Source organism: Bos grunniens, chromosome 3 (genome assembly GCF_055505025.1).
Source record: "Bos grunniens cultivar Pamir isolate PY7600 chromosome 3, Bosgru_T2T1.0, whole genome shotgun sequence".
Classification (NCBI taxonomy): Eukaryota; Metazoa; Chordata; class Mammalia; order Artiodactyla; family Bovidae; genus Bos; species Bos grunniens.
This window is the reverse complement of record NC_141167.1, coordinates 29,073,611-29,095,400: the sequence shown is the minus strand read 5'-3', so window position 1 is coordinate 29,095,400 and position 21,790 is coordinate 29,073,611. Positions and strand designations below refer to the sequence as shown.

At 47.9% G+C, this 21,790-nt stretch overlaps 2 protein-coding genes across 6 annotated transcripts in view; one reads left to right on the top strand and one right to left on the bottom strand.

The window, feature by feature from the left end:
- The window catches only part of IFT25 (intraflagellar transport 25), a 76,419-nt gene that overhangs the window by 49,019 nt on the left and 5,610 nt on the right, over positions 1-21,790 (top strand). The window lies entirely within an intron of this gene.
- Positions 49-20,205, bottom strand: DIO1 (iodothyronine deiodinase 1). Of its 2 annotated transcripts, none has more exons than XM_086389335.1 (4): positions 19,818-20,205; positions 7,579-7,722; positions 3,318-3,517; positions 49-1,087 (listed from the first exon to the last, which is right to left on the bottom strand). In XM_086389335.1, exons 1-4 carry the CDS (start codon positions 20,179-20,181, stop codon positions 1,019-1,021), a joined length of 777 nt encoding a protein of 258 aa, XP_086245461.1. In that variant the 5' UTR covers positions 20,182-20,205; the 3' UTR covers positions 49-1,018. The 2 variants fall into 2 exon arrangements, with proteins under 2 accessions (XP_086245461.1, XP_086245469.1); XM_086389343.1 differs by having other exon boundaries at positions 19,845-20,205.

Genomic DNA, 21,790 nt, shown 5'->3' with positions numbered 1-21,790 from the left:
TGACACGCATTAGGAAAGACAATGTAAAGATCACACTGAAGCCATCCAGAAGAGCCTGATAGTTTTTAATCATTCTATGTTAGCTTGCTGCATCTTAAAACATTTTCTTTCAAATCAAGTCACAGCCGTGTGTACTTTAGGCTGTGGCCGTCATGAACAAATATGAAAAGAGGCAGAGTTAAAACAGTACCAATGGTTATCCATTAGTCTGAGGTAATCTAATGCAAATGACCTTTTAGGAGACTTGTGAAGAAATCAGAGAAACAGGATTTCAGATATGAGTTTCTGTATAACTGAATGACAGCTCTGCAGTATTTGTTGTCTAGTTTGGTCAAGGTCATAGTGGTTTTAGGAAGCCAGTCCTCCCACCAAGCAGCTTGTTATAATTGAAAATAAAAGAAGATTCCCAGGTACGGAGAGCAAGACATCTATGAAATATATTCAAAGGTGGTGAAGTGAGCACCTCCTCTTCTACTGTAGAACTGAAAATATATTACTGTGAAAACTCACCCATCACTGCCACCATCCTTTGTTTTAAGTGTTTTGGCAAGAAAAGGATTACCATCTGTACTGTCTGCTCCCATTCTCTTTGAATTCCTTTGAAAACCTGGAGTTATCCCCATGCTTAGTTCTAAAAGCCAATTTAGTGTCTTAAATGATCAATTCTTTAAATGGCAAATTTGGTACAGTGAACTTACTTCATTTAAAGAATGCCATATTAGAGTGGCTGAATACTCAGAAGGAAATGCAGCGTGTACCTGCTCTCATTCTTAGAATGCTGTGCAATGAACACAGTCTCCATGGTAGGAGCAGTACGGAATTATACCTTCTTTAATACTCAGCTTACTTGTGGCTTCATTTTCTCATTGCAACAATTGTTTGCTTGGATCAGAAAAATCCAGGCTAGTGATTCAACTGGGAACACAGGTCAAGAGGTAAATGTCAGCTGGGATGGGGGTCAAACCAAGCCTTAAGGGGCCCTCAGGTTGGGCACCTAGAACTGGGCAATCCGTCCAGATTAACTGTGGAGCTTTTCCAGAACAGCACGAACTTCCTCTGGATGGTAGTTCCAAGGACCAGGTTTACCCTGCAAGAGAAATGAGTCAGCATTTCCAGATTTCCAACTTGCGGGAATATGTAGGTCTGGAGCTGAGCTGAGCTAAGAGATTTGAGCTGGTGACACCTTTGTGGAAGTCGTCAGGATGGTGCAGTCAAGGGCAGATGTCCTTGAGATAGATGAGAGCACCCAGGGAAAGCATGTGGAATGGCACCAACATGTAATGGGAAGACTGGACAAAGAAGCAGGAGGAAAAGCAGAGCAGGTAAAGAAGATTTCAAAAGGAGAAAGGGATGTAGACAAATAAGCTTCTCTTCCACAACTGGACCTTCAGACCAGCCACCTCTCACATCAAGTTCTGCTCACTCTGCAGCAAACCACCTCTGCCTGTCTAACCCCACGGCCTCAGTTCAGCCCTCTTCACCTCCTGTTTAGGCAACTACGACCCCAGCTCCTTCAGTCCATTCTTTTTTTTTTTTAAGTTGGAGTATGTTTGCTTTACAATGTTGTGTTTGTTTCGTCCAGTCCATTCTTCACCTAGTAGTCCATGATCTTTCTAAAGTAGAGATCTGACTTGTGCTTCTCCCTGGCTCACAACTCTTCAGTGCCTCTTTGCTCTCAGATGTAGGCTGAACTCCTTGGTCCAGAAAGAGCCTTTTATAATGGAAACGTCCCAACCCTCCACACCCTGCCCTAACATACCTCAGTGCTTCTGTCTCTCCTTCCCGTATTTGCAATGGTTTTTACTCACCATGTTCACGTGGCAGCCTCCTTATCCTAAGCAGGTGTCACCTCCTCTGAAAAGCCTGCCCTTCCTCAGGGTTCAGGAAATTTACTGTCTGAGAGCCAAATCTATCCTGATGTCTCACACCCTTTCCTTTACATATTGTGTATGCCGGTTTTGTGCTACAATAGCAAAACTGAAGCGTTTCAGTGGGGATTATTTGGCCCCCACGGAGTCACATTTTCTATCTGGCCGTTTGCAGAACAGCTTTGATAAACCCTGCCCTGGAGCCTCACAGCACCCAGGAAGCTGTAACACTCTATTTATGCCTTCTTGTTCCCTGCTCCTCCAGTTGTGAGTACTTCGAAGTAAGTTGTGTCTCCTTTTAAACTTGCGCTTGTGTTTCCAGTACTTGCTCAGAGCCTAACCCCAGGTAGGGACTCAGTACCCAGCTTGCCTCAACCAGGCCACCTCAGTACTGTGTCACAGGGGACGGGAAGGGAAGAAGGACTCGAACCCTCGTGCTGTGACCCTTAGCATTCTGAGAATTTATGTGAAGGTTGTTGCTTGTTTCGCCGGCATGAATGAGGCCCGCCTGACCCATGGACAGAGAGGCACCCCAGAGCTGGGTTTCATATGCTCCCCCAGGTTCGAATCCCTTCAGCAGATGTAAAACTAATTTCTATCCCCTCAGGGGAGGCTATCGATTCCCAGGTGGCACTAGTGGTAAAGAATCTGCCTGCCAACGCAGAAACCACAGGAGACACAGTTTCGATCCCTAGGTTGGGAAGATCCGCTGGAGAAGAAAATGGCAACCCACTCCAGTATTCTTGCTTGGAAAATCCCATGGACCGAGGAGCCTGGTGGGCTACACTCCATGGGGCTGCAGAGAGTCAGACAAGACTGATGACTGAGCACCACACAACACACAACAGAGGAGGCTCACAGTGCCCCCAGGATCAGAAGCTGTGCTCCCTTCCTTCACCCTCACCAAGCTGGAAGCATTAAAGGGGTACATGGTCCCCAGAAAAGCAGACTGGGCTCAGCAGCATTTGCCACTCCAAACTGTAGAGGAGGTGTTCTTCTGGCCTCTATACCCGTTTCCAGGTTCAGGCCTGTCTCAGGGATTAGCAGCTTCAGACCCTCCCACTCCCATCCCATCCCAGAGGATTTAGAATTGAAATAGGAGCCTTGAGCAACTTGGCCTTAGGCAAGTCCAGTTCCTCCTCTGAGCACTATTCCTGAAATGGAAACATTGTCTCTCAAAGCAAACCAGGGCTGGGCCAGTCTTCTGCGTTCAGAAGGCTCCCGGGAAGCCGCAACACCAGTCCAAATGCTATGGCCTTTCTTGTGCATTATTTCATCCCCTGTGAGGTGGGGGTCCATGTTTCCATTTTAGAAAAGAAGAAACTGAAGCTCCAAGAGGGGAAAGGACTTGCCTGTGGTCACGTGGCTGGTAAATGACCAGGCAACGATTTGAAACGTGGTCCTCTCTATGCCCTTACCCTGCCCTCCCTGGGTCCCACAAGTCCCCACCTTGTACAGGACCCTGCCCTCCTGGAGCACATAGAGCCGCTCTGGCAGTGCTGCGTAGCACGAGCTGCTCTGGTTCGTCATTGTGTCTACCACCACGGGGCACGGGGGGCTCCTGTCCAGCAGCAGGTGGGCTGCCCGCAGGCGGTCCTGGAGATTCCGGTGATTCTTGATGTCCACATTGTTCTTAAAAGCCCAGCCATCTGTAATAGAAAGACCTGGGGGTCAGATACTGTCCCCACTTTTAACTGAGGGTCCCAGATGGAGGACTTCTCAACTTTGGCACTGCTTACAGTTTGGGCTAGATAATTCTTGTTGTGGGGGCTGTTTTGTGTGTTGTAAGTTGTTAAGCAGCATCTTTAGCCACTACACACTAGATGTCAGTGGTGTCACCTTGCCTTCAGCTTGTGACAACCGAAAATGTCTCAGACATTGCCAAATGCCCTCTGCAGGACAAAAATTACCCTTGGTTGAGAACCACTGCTGTCACACCATCTCCTCCAGGAAGCCTTCCTTGATACACTCAGCTGTGTGATATTGGGCAGGCTCTTTAAATCTTTTTAAATTCTCAGTTTTCCCATCTGCTAAATGAATTAAAAGAACCCACATTTCAGTTAGCTGTAAGGCTTACCTGAGATAATTCTGTAGAATTCCCAGTATTCTACCTGGTTCATTGTAGCTGCTTAAAAACTATTGACTTACCTTGCCTGACTGCCCCAAAATAGCAGACAAGTAGAGAAGAAGCCAGTTTTCATTCTTTTTTTTTTTCAGTTTTCATTCTCTACTACAGGTATTCTACTATTTTTCTCTGGAGATGCCCCACCCCCACCCCGAGCCAACTCTATTTAAGCTTGCTTCACTTTAAATCAGTGGCCCCCAGCATTTTTGGCTCTAGGGACAGGTTTTGGGAAGACAGTTTTTCCATGGACTGGGTGGTGGGTGGGGGGATGATTTGGGGATGATTCAAGTGCGTAACATTAATTGTGCACTTCATTTCTATTATTATTATATCAGTTGCAACTCAGATCATCAGGCATTAGATCCTAGAAGTTGGGGACCCCTGCTTTAAAGGGAAGGGGATTTTCAATTGGCTTCATTGGCCGAGATGCCCATCTGCCAACCTAAAGGAGCTGGTCCTCATTAGTGAATGGGCCCACAGGTTGAAAAAATGTCCATAAACTGGTACTGGCCTTGCCCTTCTACTTTCCCCATATCTGGGGAGATTGGAACCCAGATAATGGGGTGTGGGTTCTTTCAGAAGCCATGGGGCCTGCATTTATAATAGCTGCCTCCCAGGGTAACGTAAGCAGCAGAACTGGCTCCTCCTTCTTGTGCTTCAAAGTCCTCTCAAAGTACTCCTCCCCTAGGAAAACCCAGGATCAGAAGAAATTCACATCCAGTTACAACAGCCTGGACTCAGTTTAAAGTATTTATTAACTGCCCCAAGACAGCTAAACCTTGTGGATGACAGTAACACCAACTTATACGTGTGTCATGTCTAGGTGGGCAGTCTTTTCCATCCATTAGCTCCCCGGCGCTTCACAGGATGTCCTTCTCATCCCCACCCTGCAGCTGGGAATGTGGAGGCCCAGCAAGCAGCAGTGACCTGCCTCCCCACCTTTAACTGTGAGTTCTTTAGAGACAGGCGCTGCATGTACCTTTCATCTCCATGTATCCCTTGGCCCAGCACAGGGCTGGACACCTAGTAGGTATTCAGTAAATTCTGTTAAGTGGGTTATTCTGGGAGACATGTGTTTGCATGCTCAGTCATATCTGACTCTTTGCGAACCTATGGACCATAGGCTGCCAGGCTCCTCTGTCCATGGGATTCTCCAGGGAAGAATAATGGAGTAGGTTGCCATGCCCTCCTCCAGGGGATCTTCCCAACCCAGGGATTGAACCCGTGTCTCTTATGTCTCCTGCATTGGCAGGCGGGTTCTTAACCACTAGTGCCATGTGGGAAGACTTGTTCTGGGAGATAGGTGCTATTATTCTATTTTAGTGGCACAGAAGTGGGCATGGAAGGTAAGCTGTCCAAGTCACGTGGCCAGCGCGTGATGCAGCTAGGGCGATCTTCCTACCTCAACACATGCCTCCCTGTAATTTACCTGGACAGACACGTGGTATGTGGGGGAAAAGGAAGTCAACTGATTGGCTTAGACCTCCTAGGATTGGTGGACACTGGCTCTGTGCATTTTAGTTCTTGGATTCAGGCCTTACCTACTTCTGACTGATGGAGTGAGTACCCTGGGGAAGGAGTTGGGGAGGAAGAAGAAATGCTTGAACTAGGAGTGGCACAGCACAGAGGGTACACAGCACAGCCACCATTGTGGGTCAGGGCTGGAATAGGAAGCCTTTCCCTCAGTGGCTTGAGATGGACAGCCCTGGGTCCAGGAAAGGGTTAAACCTGCTCAGTCGGATTCCAGGAGAAAGCAGGGGAGGAGACAGGTATCAGGAAATTTCTGTTATGATCCAACCCCTCTTGTTGCACTTTGCAACTTGTTGTTTTAGAGATTAAAGCTGGATTCTCTACAACCTTGTGACTCCAAGTGTGGTCCCTGGACCAGCAGGCTCAACACTACCTGGGGGCATGGCTTAAAGCACCAAGTCTCAGGCCCCCCTCTGCTGCCCTGTGATCCAGAACCTGCATCTTAACAAGATTACCAGGTTACTCGAGCACACTTTAAAGACTGAGCAGCGCTGCCCCCAGAGTTAAATCCGCTTTGGCAGAGCTTCCACCATCAACTGTGCGAACATCAAGGCATCGCCTCCTCTCAGCCATGGAGACCCTGACACCTGTAGGTGCCCAAGTTCTCTTTTCTTTCATTGATGGCTGCTGCTCTCCCCAAGGGTATTTAACAAAGAAACACATTGTTCTTGACTTTGCTCTACTGTTGCCTATGCTGTTTGTTTTGAATTTTATTTTGGAAATGTTCAAATATACATAAAACTAGAGAGAACAGCTTCATCAACCTCCATGTAACTGTTACCCTATGCTAATATTTTTAATTGCCCCAAAGTCTTCAATGAAGATAGAAGCTGCCAGTTAAATGAGCACAGTGTCAGGCTGAAAGCAGTTCTCCAACCTCTGGGTGCATATAAATTAAGATGCAATGGGCCTAGGGTGGCCCTGAAACATGCATTTCAACAGGCAACCCACAGGGCTCAGACACGAGGGATCTAGGGACTACTCTGGGGAAAGGGCTGATGGAGCAGCTTTGCTGATAATTAATAACAATCTCTAAACACATGGATGAGCCAGCAAGGCTAATACTGGTCTAAACGCTCACTTACTCACCCAACTTTCACTGAGCTCTGACTATAACATGGACTCTGCCAGGTGCTGAGTGACAGATGACTGAAACAGCTTCTTGTGGGGTGATGGGGTGAATAAATAATCCTCGTTTTACTCAGCCACATGAGCCTTCTTGCCTTCTCCAACCTCTGAGTTTGAGGCTTGGGCTAAAACTCAAGTTTTAACTCTTGGGTTCAGTTCCCATAAAAATCAGGAAGACAGGGATGTGTCTGATTATCCTGTAAAGTTCAAGAAGCTTCGACCAAGCTGTAGAAGTTTCAGGGAGGGACATGTCTGCCCGTGGTAAGGCAGGACTTTCTCACAGAGCTGTTCAGCAAAGGAACAAGATTTCCCATTAAATAATAAAGATGAGCCATCACCTATTAGGAGCTGAAACAAGGATTGCAGCCTCAGGTAAAAGCTGGCCCAGAGCAGGGGTTCTCAAAGTGTGGTCCCCCAATCCACAGCTTCAGCATCACTCAGAGATGGTTAGAAATGTAAATTATTAGGCCCCACACCAGGTTTAACTCCAACTCTGGGGTGGGGTCCAGCAGTGTGTTTTCACAAGCCCTGGTGCTTCTGGTGCTCGCGATGCTTGGGAACCATGGACGGAGATGAACCAGGGAGAAGCTCCCCTGGAGCTTGGAGAGCCTTAGGATGGATCTCACACATTGCTAGAGCCACCATTTCACTCATGACCTTTCACGAGGTCTAAATTCCTTGTGATTGTGCTCAGATGAGCTCCTCCCCTTGATTCCCCGACTTACCCACTCAGAATGATATAAGCACTCCAGGTTTCTGCTCTGTGTGACTAGCGGAGAGCACAGACTATGGAGTTAACGAGTAGGGGGTAGACCTAGCAGTGACTGAGTTAGGTCCTCAACAAACAGTGACTCTTTCCTTCTCTCTTCCTCTTCTTCTCACCCCCAACCATGAGTGAAGGGGAGAGGGAAGGACATCTTTTTTTACCTGATGCATGTGCTTCTTCGATGTAAATGATGAGAAAATCTGCTACGGAACCAAAATCTTCAATAAGTCTCTTGAATTGGTCAAATTTGAAAATAAATGAAGGTCAGGTGCAACTTCCAAAATTCAGCACCAAGGGTCTGTTGCCTAAAACAAATGGAACCATCATCAACCAGTAACTGACACATAGCATTTCTTTTGCGAGCACCGTCTTCACTCCTGCTTTCATTGTTACCTTTATTTCCTCTCTAAGATGGAGACGGGGCACAGTGCAGGGGCGAGGGGAGGGCAGAAGCTTAGAACACATGATTTAGCAGAGGCTAGAGTGAGTTGACTCCTCTGCAGAATGAAGGGATTCTATCAGGCAGTCTCAGTGGATCACCTGCACTCACTGGGAAGTAAATAATGACACAAAGAGTCCCTTTCATGCAGCGATACGGCAGGAACCCATCTGTTCTCTCATTGATGTGATTAGTGTATTACAAGGTGGGTGATTTTTTACCCTCTGGCTTATAGGCTTATTCCATGTCACACAGCAGGTCAATGGTGGCGTTAAACCCAACATTCTGGCTTCTGGATTCTCAATCTGGGGCTCTTTCTATTCAAAGCACCTCAGTTCCCTCACTCACAAATGAACATAATAACAATACTTACCTGATAGGATTGTTCTAAGGATTAGGCAAGTTAAAGCAGATAAGGGCTTAGAATGGTGCCTACCCATAGTAGGTACCCAATAAGTGTAATATTGCTCAAACTACCACACAATTGTACTCATCTCACCCGCTAGTAAAATAATGCTCAAAATTCTCCAAGCCAGGCTTCAGCAATACGTGAACCATGAACTTCCAGATGTTCAAGCTGGTTTTAGAAAAGGCAGAGGAACCAGAGATCAAATTGCCAACATCTGCTGGATCATCGAAAAAGCAAGAGAGTTCCAGAAAAACATCTATTTCTGCTTTCTTGACTATGCCAAAGCCTTTGACTGTGTGGATCACAATAAACTGTGGAAAATTCTGAAAGAGATGGGAATACCAGACCACCTGACCTGCCTCTTGAGAAATTTGTATGCAGGTCAGGAAGCAACAGTTAGAAGTGGACATGGAACAACAGACTGGTTCCAAATAGGAAAAGGAGTATGTCAAGGCTATATATTGTCACCCTGCTTGTTTAACTTACATGCAGAGTACATCATGAGGAATGCTGGGCTGGAGGAAGCACAAGCTGGAATCAAGACTGCTGGAAGAAATATCAATAACCTCAGATATGCAGGTGACACCACCCTTATGGCAGAAAGTGAAGAGGAACTAAAAAGCTTCTTGATGAAAGTGAAAGAGGAGAGTGAAAAAGTTGGCTTAAAGCTCAACATTCAGAAAATGAAGATCATGGCATCCGGTCCCATCACTTCATGGCAAATAGATGGGGAAACAGTGGAAACAGTGTCAGACTATTTTTTTGGGCTCCAAAATCACTTCAGATGGTGATTGCAGCCATGAAACTAAAAGACGCTTACTCCTTAGAAGGAAAGTTATGACCAACCTAGATAGCATATTCAAAAGCAGAGACATTACTTTGCCAACAAAGGTCCGTCTAGTCCAGGCTATGGCTTTTCCAGTGGTCATGTATGGATGTGAGAGTTGGACTGTGAAGAAAGCTGAGCACCGAAGAATTGATGCTTTTGAGCTGTGGTGTTGGAGAAGACTCTTGAGAGTCCCTTGGACTGCAAGGAGATCCAACCAGTCCATTCTAAAGGAGATCAACCCTGAATATTCATTGAAAGGACTGATGCTGAAGCTGAAACTCCAAAACTTTGGCCACCTGATGTGAAGAGCTGATTCATTTGAAAAGATCCTGATGCTGGGAAAGATTGAGGGCAGGAGGAGAAGGGGACAACAGAGGATGAGATGGTTGGATGGCATCACTGACTCGATAGACATGGGTTTGGGTGGTCTCTGGGAGTTGGTGCTAGACAGGGAGGCCTGGCGTGCTGGGGTTCATGGGGTCGCAAAGAATCAGACATGACTGAGTGACTGAACTGAACTGAACTGAATAAGTGTAAGCTCTCATCTCTTCTCTGAGCTGTGAAGTGGGAACAGTGGAGAAGGCTCCAGAAAGAGTGAAATGTGGGGCTTGGTCACATAATTGGCTGGGCCAGGGCAAAATGAAAATTCAAGGCCTTTCATTCAAAAAGTAGGGGCAAGTGCCAATAAATACATTAAAATAGTTTTCTGGTTCAGTATCTCTCTAGCCCTGGCATGCTGCTTTTTAGTTGCTATTTAATATCAGGTTCCCCCGGGCACAGAGATATTCATAGGGTGAATGTAGACTCTCACAGTCACCCAGGAGGCCCCGGACTCTGCATACATGTATGTATATTTGTGGCTGCTGGCAACCAGCTTTCCTTTCCCTCCAGCCACCAGACCAGTGTACCATGCCCTGGCCAGGAGCATAGAAACTGAGCCAGACGTGTCATCTTCACACCTGCCATCTCCCACACCCACAGGGTATAGCAACTTCCATGCAGGGACATGCTCGGTACCTCGAGGAAAGGAGTGGGGGCAAAAGCCTTCTCCCATTAAGTCACCCGAGTCACTTGCCAAATGGATTCGTGGCACTGTCAGCTCAGGCTGGGGATGCCCACCTCCATGCCCTCCTGTGAGACGCTGCAGGATGCCCACACCTGACCCTAACCTTTCCTATTCCTGGGTCCAGACCCTCTCTGGACCTGAAGGTGGCAGCAGCCACTGGGTGGGAGCAAGGAGGTTGGACGGGCTGGGGCCCTGGCAGTGGAGGGGTGGTCCTGGGAGAACTGTTAGGGGTGGGGGAGAGGGAGGGGGGAGGCTGTAGGAAACAGGAACCTGTGTGAGCCAAGGCTCCAAGTCCCTGAGGCATGTCCAATTGTCCAAAAAGTCTTCTCTCGCTAAATACAAATTAAGGATAAAACTATCAAGAATTTCAAGACAGTTCCAGCAGAGCGCTCAGTTCAGTCGCTCAGTCATGTTCGACTCTTTGTGACCCCAGGAATCGCAGAACACCAGGCCTCCCTGTCCATTACCAACTGTCGGAGTCCACCCAAACCCATGTCCATTGAGTTGGTGATGCCATCCAACCAGCTCATCCTCTGTCGTCCCCTTCTTCTCCTGCCCTCAATCTTTCCCAGCATCAGGGTCTTTTCAGATGAGTTAGCTGTTTGCATCAGGTGGCCAAAGTATTGGAGTTTCAGCTTCAGCATCAGTCCTTCCAAAGAGTGCTCAGCCCCTTCTGAATAAGCACCCTTCGTGATTCACTGGTCCCATACCCAGGAAGACAGCCCTGGGTGAGAGCCTTCTGTAACTCCTCCAGTAGGTCCTGCACTGTGACATGGCCAGTTTAAGTGTCTGCATCCCACAGGCTATTCACTGTCCCTGAGGGCAGGGCCTGTTCCTCATTCTTCCTCACATCCCCAACACTGAGTATACCCTCATCGAAATACAAGCATTCACAGTGCTAATAAGGTGCACAGTTCTCTACCACACACGGGATTCAGCACAGAGCAGAAGCAGCAGGTCTCTGCCTGTGTGCAATTAGAATGTGAAAATGTTAGTTGCTCAGAAGCGTCAGACTTTTTGCGACGCCGTGGACTGTAGCCCACAAAGCTGCTCTGACCATGGAATTCTCCAGGCAAGAATACTGGAGTGGGCTGCCATTTCCTTCTCCAGGGGATCTTCTCGACCCAGGGATCGAACCTGGGTCTCCCGCATTGCAGCCAGATTCTTTACCATCTGAGCCACCAGGGAAGCCCCTGTGCAACTGAAGATCTGTTTAATGGGGAGACAGGCAGGAAACAAGAAAATCATAAAGGAAGTCATTTCAAGTTGTGATAAGTATCAGAAAAGAGACTATAAAGGAGTGACATGACATTGTGGGTCAGGGGAGGCCTCTAAGGAGATGCCGTTTACCCTGAGAAATAGGAAAGAGCCAACCATGGGCAAAGGGAGGAGGGTCATTCCAGGCAAAGGGGCGCCACATCCAAAGGCCCAAGAGGGACAGAGCTTGGTGTATTGAGAGACCTGCAAGGCCACTGTGACTGGAACCAGGCCAAGGGCAATGAGAGAGGTGACTGGAGAGGTAGGTAGGGCAAAAGCAGGCAGGCTCTCCTGTGCCATGGCATTGAATGTGGATTTTCTTCCAGGTCCAGGGGGACATCATAGAGATAAAGCAAGGATGGTGGACATTTGCTGCAGTTTTGGCTGCCCAGCCTGTAGCCCTCCTTCCTGCTTGGAATTCCCTATTTTTTGTACTATTGATAGGGGATTGTGCCCAGCCTTGCTCTGTGGAAGAGAGACGGGCCAGGTCCATTCTCCTTCCCAGCAGCCAGGGCACAGGCTGGGCTGGTTGGACCCTCCCATGTAGTTCTTTGATTCTGGAGTGATTGAGATGGTAGAACCCATCCACGCCCCAGTGGTAGAGCCCCAAGGGGATGGTGAAGTCCCTACAGTGGAGAGGGATTTCCCATGGCAACCACAGTGTCAGCAGCTTCCAGGCCCAACTGCTGAAACTAAATATTGTTCAGGCCCAGTGCTCCTGCTGTGGTTGATTCTGGGGAGCCTGTAACAATTTTTCTAACACACTTGGCATTTATACATGTGGAAATGGATGTGACTAAGAAAACCCGAGTGAGTTTCTGTTGCTTACAAGCCAAAACTCTGATTGCTACTGTAGGCTATGAGATGAAAAATGATCATTTGACCCTTTAAAATGGGCCTGGCTGCTCAGTGGAGAAAGGATTGAGAGTGAAAACAGAAGAGGGGCAGAAGCAGTTAGAGGTAGTTGGGGAAATCCACAATGGAGTTAATGGGAGTCTAGGCTAGTGTGCAGTACTCTTGCCTGGAAAATCCCATGGACGGAGGAGCCTGGTGCACTGCAGTCCATGGGGTCTCTAGGAGTCTGACACGACTAAGCGACTTCACTTTCACTTTTCACTTTCATGCATTGGAGAAGGAAATGGCAACCCACTCCAGTGTTCCTGCCTGGAGAATCCCAGGGACGGGGGAGCCTGGTGGGCTGCCGTCTATGGGGTCGCACAGAGTCGGACACGACTTGATGAGACTTAGCAGCAGCAGCAGGCTAGTGTGTGTGTACAGGGGGAAGGGTCAAAGGTAGAACTGATGGGACTTGTTGATGGATGGGGAGTGGAGGACATTTTAACTTGCTTGTGGTTTCTTTAGTTAGTTATTTCTTTAACTTGTTCCACAAAGGATTTAAAGGAGCTTACACATATAATAAAATATGAAATAAAAGAATTTGAAAGCCATGGCCCTCGAGGAGGCTCAGATCTCATGCATTCGTTGTACTGCTGCTGCTGTGCTAAGTCGTGGCTGACTCTTCGCGACCCCATGGTCTGGCAGGCTCCTCTGTCCATGTGATTTCCCAGGCAAGAATACTGCAGTGGGTTGCTATTTCCTTCTCCAGGGAATCTTCCTGACCCAGGAACCGAACTAGAATCTCCTGCATTGGCAGATGAATTCTTTACCACTGAGCCACCTGGGGAGCCCACGCATTCATTATAACTGAGCTAATATTGACTCTGAGTTTCCAGATGGCCAAGGAAAAGGAGAAACATGATTGCTTATATATTCCTCATTTTTCAGTACTTGAGGAGAAAGCAAGCCTGTTCCACTGGAGATACAAAGTTCTTGTCATCCTTGCCTCGAAGATGATCTCACAGGAGGCCCTAGGAGGCACTGGGAGGGCCTCAGCTGGTTGCCTCCTCACCGCATGTGACAGGTTTGCTCAGGTCACAGCAGGGGAGGCTCAGAGGCCAGTCATAACTCAGTGGCTAGCTACTGGCCTCCAATGACCCCAGGGAGTCACCCTTCAGATAAGAACTGAGGAGATTTAAGGTCAGGACCAGAGCCAACTATGGGCTGTCTGGAAATTTGTTTTTAATGGGATAAAAAATTTCAACATCCACTGATTAGGACGTGAAGAAACACAGTCATTTGTTTAATTATTTATAGTGTGGCTGGGTGCAGTGATCAGTATTGAGGGCAAAGTTTCAGCTTAGTTCCCTGCTTTTCTGGTAGCAGACAGAAAATGGATGGAGGCGAGGGGGTGGCCGGACTGGGGACTGGCCCCCTGCCCATGTCCACAGGCCACACTGCAGAGGACACCAGTTCAGGAACATCAAGCAAGGACTGACTGTCAAGTCCAGCTTGTTTGTGTAAGTGGGGAAACGGCTCTCTGGTAGCACTAGACTCAAACCCATCATTGGTTAACTTACTGGTCAGCCCCCAAACCAGTAAATTAATCCCCACACCAGGCTCTCTTAGCAGAGAAAACCAGCCTGTTTATAGTCACTAGATGACCCTTTATAAGTATATTTGGAGAGATTTTAGAAGATTTTAAATGGGGGATGAAATAAATCTAGTTTCAGAGCAATGGCCAGGTTCCAAGACAAGTGGTCATCCAGATTTGCCTTCCACCCCAACACGCAGTCAGTGCTGCGTGGCCTGTGTGTGTCTGCGTGTGCGGGTGCAGGTACCTGCAGAGGATAAGAGGCGGCTGAATTTCTCTGAGCTTCTGTTTTTTTATCCAACATTAGAAAGCACACCAGCTGAGAGTCAGAAGTCTCAAGTTCTTGTTCGGACTCTACAAGAACTCTCTGTGTGACTCTGAGCAAGTCCTTTACCTCTCTGGGCCTTTGCATGTGAAAAAATGAAAGGGTTGCTTTATATGATCTGTAAAGAGTCTTCCCCGGAGAAGGCACTGGTGACCCACTCCAGTACTCTTGCCTGGAAAATCCCATGGATGGAGGAGCCTGGTGGGCTGCAGTCCATGGGGTCACTAGGAGTCGGACACGACTGAGCAGCTTCATTTTCACTTTTCACTTTCACGCATGGGAGAAGGAAATGGCAACCCACTCCAGTGTTCTTGCCTGGAGAGTCCCAGTGACAGCAGAGCCTGGTGGGCTGCCGTCTATGGGGTCGCACAGAGTCGGACACGACTGAAGCGACTTAGCAGCAGCAGCAGCAAAGAGTCTTCCCAAATCCCAAAGAAAGGCAATGCCAAAGAATGCTCAAACTACCACACAACTGCACTCATCTCACACGCTAGTAAAGTAATGCTCAAAATTCTCCAAGCCAGGCTTCAGCAATACGTGAACCATGAACTTCCAGATGTTCAAACTGGTTTTAGAAAAGGCAGAGGAACCAGAGATCAAATTGCCAACATCCGCTGGATCATCAAAAAAGCAGGAGTTCCAGAAAAACATCTATTTCTGCTTTATTGACTATGCCAAAGCCTTTGACTGTGTGGATCACAATAAACTGTGGAAAATTCTGAAAGAGATGGGAATACCAGACCACCTGATCTGCCTCCTGAGAAACCTATATGCAGGTCAGAAAGCAACAGTTAGAAGTGGACATGGAACAACAGACTGGTTCCAAATAGGAAAAGGAGTAGGTCAAGGCTGTATATTGTCACCCTGCTTATTTAACTTCTATGGAGAGTACATCATGAGACATGCTGGGCTGGAAGAAGCACAAGCTGGAATCAAGATTTCCGGGAGAAATATCAATAACCTCAGATATGCAGATGACACCACCCTTATGGCAGAAAGCGAAGAGGAACTAAAAAGCTTCTTGATGAAAGTGAAAGAGGAGAGTGAAAAAGTTGGCTTAAAGCTCAGCATTCAGAAAACGAAGATCATGGCATCTGATCCCATCACTTCATGGGAAATAGATGGGGAAACAGTGGAAACAGTGGCTGACTTTATTTTTCTGGGCTTAAAAATCACTGCAGATGGTGACTGCAGCCATGAAATTAAAAGACGCTTACTTGTTGGAAGGAAAGGTTATGACCAACCTAGTTCAGTTCAGTTCAGTCACTCAGTCATGTCCGACTCTTTGCGACCCCATGCAGCACACCAGGCCTCCCTGTCCATCACCAACTCCCGGAGTTCACTCAGACTCACATCCATCGAGTCAGTAATGCCATCCAGCCATCTCATCCTCTGTCGTCCCCTTCTCCTCCTGCCCCTAATCCCTCCCAGCATCAGAGTCTTTTCCAATGAGTCAACTCTTCACATGAGGTGGCCAAAGTACTGGAATTTCAGCTTTAGCATCATTCCTTCCAAAGAAATCCCAGGGCTTATATCCTTCAGACATACCTAGACAGCATATTAAAAAGCAGAGATATTACTTTGCCAGCAAAGGTCCATCTAGTCAAGGCTATGGTTTTTCCAGTGGTCATGTATGGATGTGAGAGTTGGACTGTGAAGAAAGCTGAGCGCCAAAGAATTGATGCTTTTGAACTGTGGTGTTGGAGAAGACTCTTGAGAGTCCCCCTGGACTGCAAGGAGATACAACCAGTCCATCCTAAAGGAGATCAGTCCTGGGTGTTCGTTGGAAGGACTAATGCTGAAGCTGAAATTCCAGTACTTTGGCCACCTCATGCAAAGAGTTGACTCATTGGAAAAGACCCTGATGGTGGGAGGGACTGGGGGCAGGAGGAGAAGGGGACGACAGAGGATGAGATGGCTGGATGGCATCACTGACTCGATGGACATGAGTTTGGGTGAACTCCGGGAGTTGGTGATGGACAGGGAGGCCTGGCGTGCTGCGATTCATGGGGTCGCAAAGAGTCGGACACGACTGAGCGACTGAACTGAACTGAACTGAACTGAAAAAGTCTTCCAGAACTTCCAGCCTGGGGCTCCAAAATGAGTTTGGATTTATACTTAAAGCGTACAGCAGAGCTCTTTAGTGGATTGATGGGTTTCCAAAGCTCTTACAGACTATCTTTCTTATTTTTTTCCTTTTTAAAATTTTAATTTATTTTTTAATTGAAGGATAATTGTTTTACGAATTGTGTGGTTTCTGCCAAACATCAACACAGAATGTCTTTCTAATAAGCAGAACTGATCATGTTAACTCTGCTTGAAGATCCTTCTAAGAACTCACCAACACATTCAGAGTAAGGGCTCTTTGCTAAGACACAGAGGCCTTGGAAGCTCTGATCCCTGATGACATCTCCAGCCTCCTTCTTCACTCCTTCATGCCTCTCACACCCTGCTTCTACCAAACTGACTGATGCCCCTCCATGTATCAGACCTCTGCTGGCCCTCCCCTCCACCCTGCTCTGTTCACCACTCTCCTCGTCCTCACCCATCCCGAGGCTTCAGTCCTTACACCATCAGCTCACCGTTCTCTTCTCCAGGAAGCCCTCCCCTGACCCTCTTCCCCCCTGACCCTGCTCCTTCCTGAACTCCTTGGTTCCCTCTACCCCTCCATCATCTCCTTCCTTGAGTAATGAGGTCTTTCAGTTGTGTTGATTTCTGTATCATCAGTACCTATTACTTCAGGGGACTCTGGACCAATGTGCTGAAATTCTATTTTATAAAAGTTTTTTTTCATTGCTCAGACTCCTCTCTGCATCATCAATTTCAGGTGCAGCAGCGGGGAGCAGAGACAAATAGAACAGTATCGAAAACGTACACTGAGGACTTCCCTGGTGATTCAGTGGCTAAGACTGCACTCCCAATGCAGGGGACCTGGGTTCGATCCCTAGTCAGGAAACTAGATTGCATGTGCCTCAACTAAGCACTCACATGCTGCAACAAAGACTGGTGAAGCCAAATAAATATTTTTAAAAATAAAATGTACACTGGCCCACTGGAAAGTAAGCAGTTAACATAAGCAAGTAAATGCTGTGAATTGGCCATGAGGCACGTTGGCTTTCATGGAGCTGATCACTAGATCATCAAAAGTCAGCAAATTGGCATGGTTCTGTCACAGGAGTTGGCATGAGGTAGACTCACAGTAAACATGAGCTGATTCTCATTGCTTTTATCATCAGTGGTCACTTAGTGAATGTTTGCTGAATAAACCAAGGTCATTTCTGCACTGCAGTTTAAGATCATGAACAAAAAAACTCTTACCCTTCCCTCTGACTGAAGCACTCTTCCCTTTTCAAGCTACCAAAATCTTACTTATTTTTCAAGGCTTAACTCCAATGCCACCTCCTCCAGGAAACCTTCCAAGCCCTGCAGGTGAAGTTCATACCTTTTTAGTCTCCCCTCAGCCTCACGGAACTGTATGGACTTGTTATTACTTCTGTCTGTACCATGAAACCATAAATTCCTCAGACAAAAGAGCAAGCTCTTACCTAGCCCTGAGGAGCCCCTGGCGTCTAGCTGAGGATCTAGCTCAAGGGAGGTGCTCGTGAATGTCTGTTGAGGTACACTGGGAAAAGAGGATGAAGAAGCCGGATCCTGGGTCTGACTTGGTCACTCCCTGGCTCCATCACCTTTGCTCTCAGTTTCCTCCACTTCCCTTTTAAAATGAGAGCACTGGATCAGGCCCACATCCCCCAGAGTGTGTTCTTTGGAACTAATATGACGATGATAGGCTATCCTTCTGGTGGACAATGGGAAGTTGTATGTGTGTGTTAGGAAAATTAGTCAGTGCTGTGTTAAAGTTTTTCAAGGTTTTTTTTTTTTTTTTTTTTTAAGCTTCAGGGCCTCTCAGAGACTCTTATGTTCATGCACATGATGAATTTCCAGGAGGAGAGGATGTACTGTGCTTAGTCGCTCAGTCGTGTCTGACTCTTTGCTACCACATGGACTGTAGCCCGCCAAGCTCCTCTGTCCATGGGGGCTCTTCAGGCAAGAGTACTGGAGTAGGTTGCCATTTCCTTCTCCAGGGGATCTTCCCAACTTAGGGATCGAACCCAGACCTCCCGTATTGCAGGCGAATTCTTTACCATCTGAGCCACCAGGGAAACCCAAGAATACTGGAGTGGGTAGCTTATCTCTTCTCCAGGGGATCTTTTGGAGCCAGGAATCAAACTGGGATCTCTTGCAGTGCATGTGGATTCTTAACCAGATGAGCTACCAGGGAAGCCCAGAGGAGAGTATAGTATGCAGATTTCCCAAACTATTTTGACCAGGGAACACTATCTAGTAAAGCATATCTATGGGATTTGGTTCCCAAAGAACACACTTTGAAAAACACTAGATTAGTCAATAACCTCAGGGACCTTCTCTCCTCTGTTTGCCATGTTCATGCCCTGGGATTTCCACAGCCGTGTCCCAAGGTGCCCCCGCCTGGGCAGGAGGATAACACTTGTGCTTGAGCAGCCAAGTGCTGGATAGGAAGGATCAGTGCCCAGGAGAGGTCCAGGCAGAGATCTAGGAGTTCAGAAGGGAGGGAGAGTGGGAGAGCTGTAGGGATCTGAGCTGGTGTCACAGGAGAGGCTTGAGAGCAGAGAGGAATGGTGGCGATGGAGGGGAAGGGCATCAGCACAGACAGAGAAGGGAAAGCACAAAGGATGTACAAAAACCAGCAGTTCATCTGGAGGCAGTGTGCTGAGGGGAAGCCTGCAGGTGAAGTTGGGAAGAAAAGCTGGAGTCAGTCCACAGAGGACATGGAGAACAAGGCTGAGCCTGGGCTTCATCCCAGATGCAGACGGGGCTGCTGAAGGTTGGTGAGCTGGGGTACCAGTCAGCCAGGGATATGTTTGTGGAAGGGTCATCTGGTGACCATCCTCAAGTTAGGTGGGAAGAGAGGGCAAGATGGGGAGGAGGAAGACCTGGCAGGAAGAGCAGCTGTGAGGAAAAAAGAGAAACCTGACCAGAGAGGCCTTTAAGAACCCAAACAGATAGAGCTGGTTTGTCTGGGAGAGGGAGAGAGAGAGAGAGAGATCTGCAACACATATTTACTGGGCAACTGGCACGAGCCAGCAGCAGCCAGGGGGACCCAACAGTGGGTTAGAGCACAGCCTCCACTTGCATAGAGCTTGCAGGCTAGTGAAGAGGACAGACAATAATCAAACACCCACACATATTAATAATTACAAACCATGACAGGTGTGTAAAGAGAAGTTTAGGATATGAAGCATAGAAGAGGGGATTAAGTGAGATCAGGGGACTGGGATCAGGGGGTGCCACTGAGCAAGAGTCTGAAGGATGAGCCAGAGTGGACCAGATGGGGGCAGGGAGGTGGGGAGGGGATGGTGAAGACATCCCAGTCAGAGCAACTGTGCAATAAGAGCAGTGCTCAAGGAGCTGATGGCTAGTGTGACTGGTTTGCCATTTGATTGCCTGGGAAGGTGGTGATGTCACTTAGAAGAACAGGACCCAGGAGAAGTCCTTGTTTTCAGGAAGTGGGACGAGGACAGGAAGCCAGAAAAGGAGCAGCTGGAGCAGTGGCATTCAAGCTTCCATCCCACCTGCCCACCCCCCTCAAACATCCCCATCCAAGCACCTCTCGAGCTTGGACCAGCCGTCTGACCTTGCATGAAGTCCCAGATGCTGCACCTCTCTCCTGACAGGCGGACTACAGGACAGTTTGGGGCCAGACCCCCTTGTTCAGTCATGTCCTCCAGTCTCTGCCAACGGACCTTCAGGATAAACCAGAAATACTGGGTACTGAAGAAGGTAGGGATCCAGTTTTCATGGGAGAAGTGTGGGTTCCTGGTCATGCCAGTCTTCTCGCCCATGGCCAGGATGTTCTGCTTGACCCTCCTGGGAAACAGTGTCAGGAGCACTTTGCCTATGGCCACATGCAGGGCCACCTGAAAGAGGACCCAGAGCCTCTTCAGCCATAGCCCTGGCGAGGGCAGCCCCATCACAACACAGCCAGAGCTGGCTCTGAAGCCGGTGCACAGAGAGGAAACCTCCTGGCCACACAGGGCGGAGCTGGACAAAGGTGACGGATGGCGGCAGCCAACCCAGACAGGAGGAAGGTGCCAGGACAGAAGGGGTTTGCCTTCCGGTCAATAGAATGGAAAGTTTCAAGCCAAGGGCTAAAGGTCTGTTGCAATGACCATTTCAGACGTTTTGCCTTACTTAACCTTTGAGAGTCCCACTCCTGTGTTCTTGCCTGGAGAATCCCAGGGACAGGGAAGCCTGGGGGGCTGCTGTCTATGGGGTCGCACAGAGTCGGACATGACTGAAGTGACTTAGCAGCAGCAGCAACCTTTGAGAGATACCTGGATTGGAAGATTTCAGGTCCTAAATTCTCCCTCTGATAAAGTTAAAAAGCAAAAGCTTTAAACCGGCACACTTAGAGGGACTCTGTGGTTCTTTAGAAAGGCTCTGTTGCAGTAAGTTCTACTGTTAATTATTTGTTTAATAATGTAAATTGTCCTTTTACTGCTGAAGGATGTTTTATCACTCACAGCTTCTAGCTAGTGGTTGTGAATTTCTGGAGGCCTAGCCCTCCCCAGAGGATTTGGGTCTGGAAGCTCTCCAGGTCGAGACTGAGCTGGGAACATCCCCAAGGAAACCTGGGCCTGCTCCTTCCCTCAGCACTCAGGGTAGAGTAATAAATACAATGCTGCTCTCAGCTGGGGGCGGTGTCCAGCTGGGAAGGGTCAAGTGGACAGAAGAGTATCCTCCGTGTATTAAGTACAGAGAGGAAGGTTAAATGGGGCACTGGGAGCATGGAGAGGAGGCAGCTAATTCTGTTTAGAGAAGTCAAGAGGAATTCCCCAAGCAAGCGAAGTCTATGCTGAAACCAGAAATACAGAACAGCAAGCAGTAAACCAGCCCAGTGGGGTCAGTGGTCCTGGTGGAAAGAACCACGCATCCAGAGAACTTCAAACCAGAGAGTGCATGGCTCATGAGAGAGAGAAGAATCACAGAAGCTCAGAACTGTGACGTGTTTTAGAAAACGTCTGAAACCACTTTCTTTTTTAAGCAGGGAAACTGAGACCCAGGGAAGGGAAGTGGCCTCAGGTCCATTCTGCTGTTAGTAATCTCGAAGGAGTTAATTCACAAAGCTTAAGTTTATGCCTCCTGAGGCATTTATGTACCTGTGTGTTAGGATAGAAGGGAGAGCGACATGAAAGTGATTGTCACCTTCAAAAAGTGTCAACCTTGGCCAGCAGCCCACTAACTTTATTTAGAGAAAGAAAAACCAGCTCCAAAAGATGTTCTCTTTCTGAGCATCTCAGTGCAAATACCACATGCTGTGCCCACAAAGTGCAAACACTTGCCTCTTCAAGCCCTGATAACCCTCCTGTGTGTATAGCATTTTGCCAGGCACAAAGCAATCTTTATCCCTGGTGTCAGTTGTTTTTTTCTTATTGTTGTTTGTTTTAAATGGGCTATTTTGGGAGCAGTATTAGATTCACAGTAAAATTAAACAGAAAGTACAGTGATTTCCCATATACCTCCTGCTCCCACACATTCACAGCCTTCTGCAATAGCCATATCCCACCAGAGTGGTACATC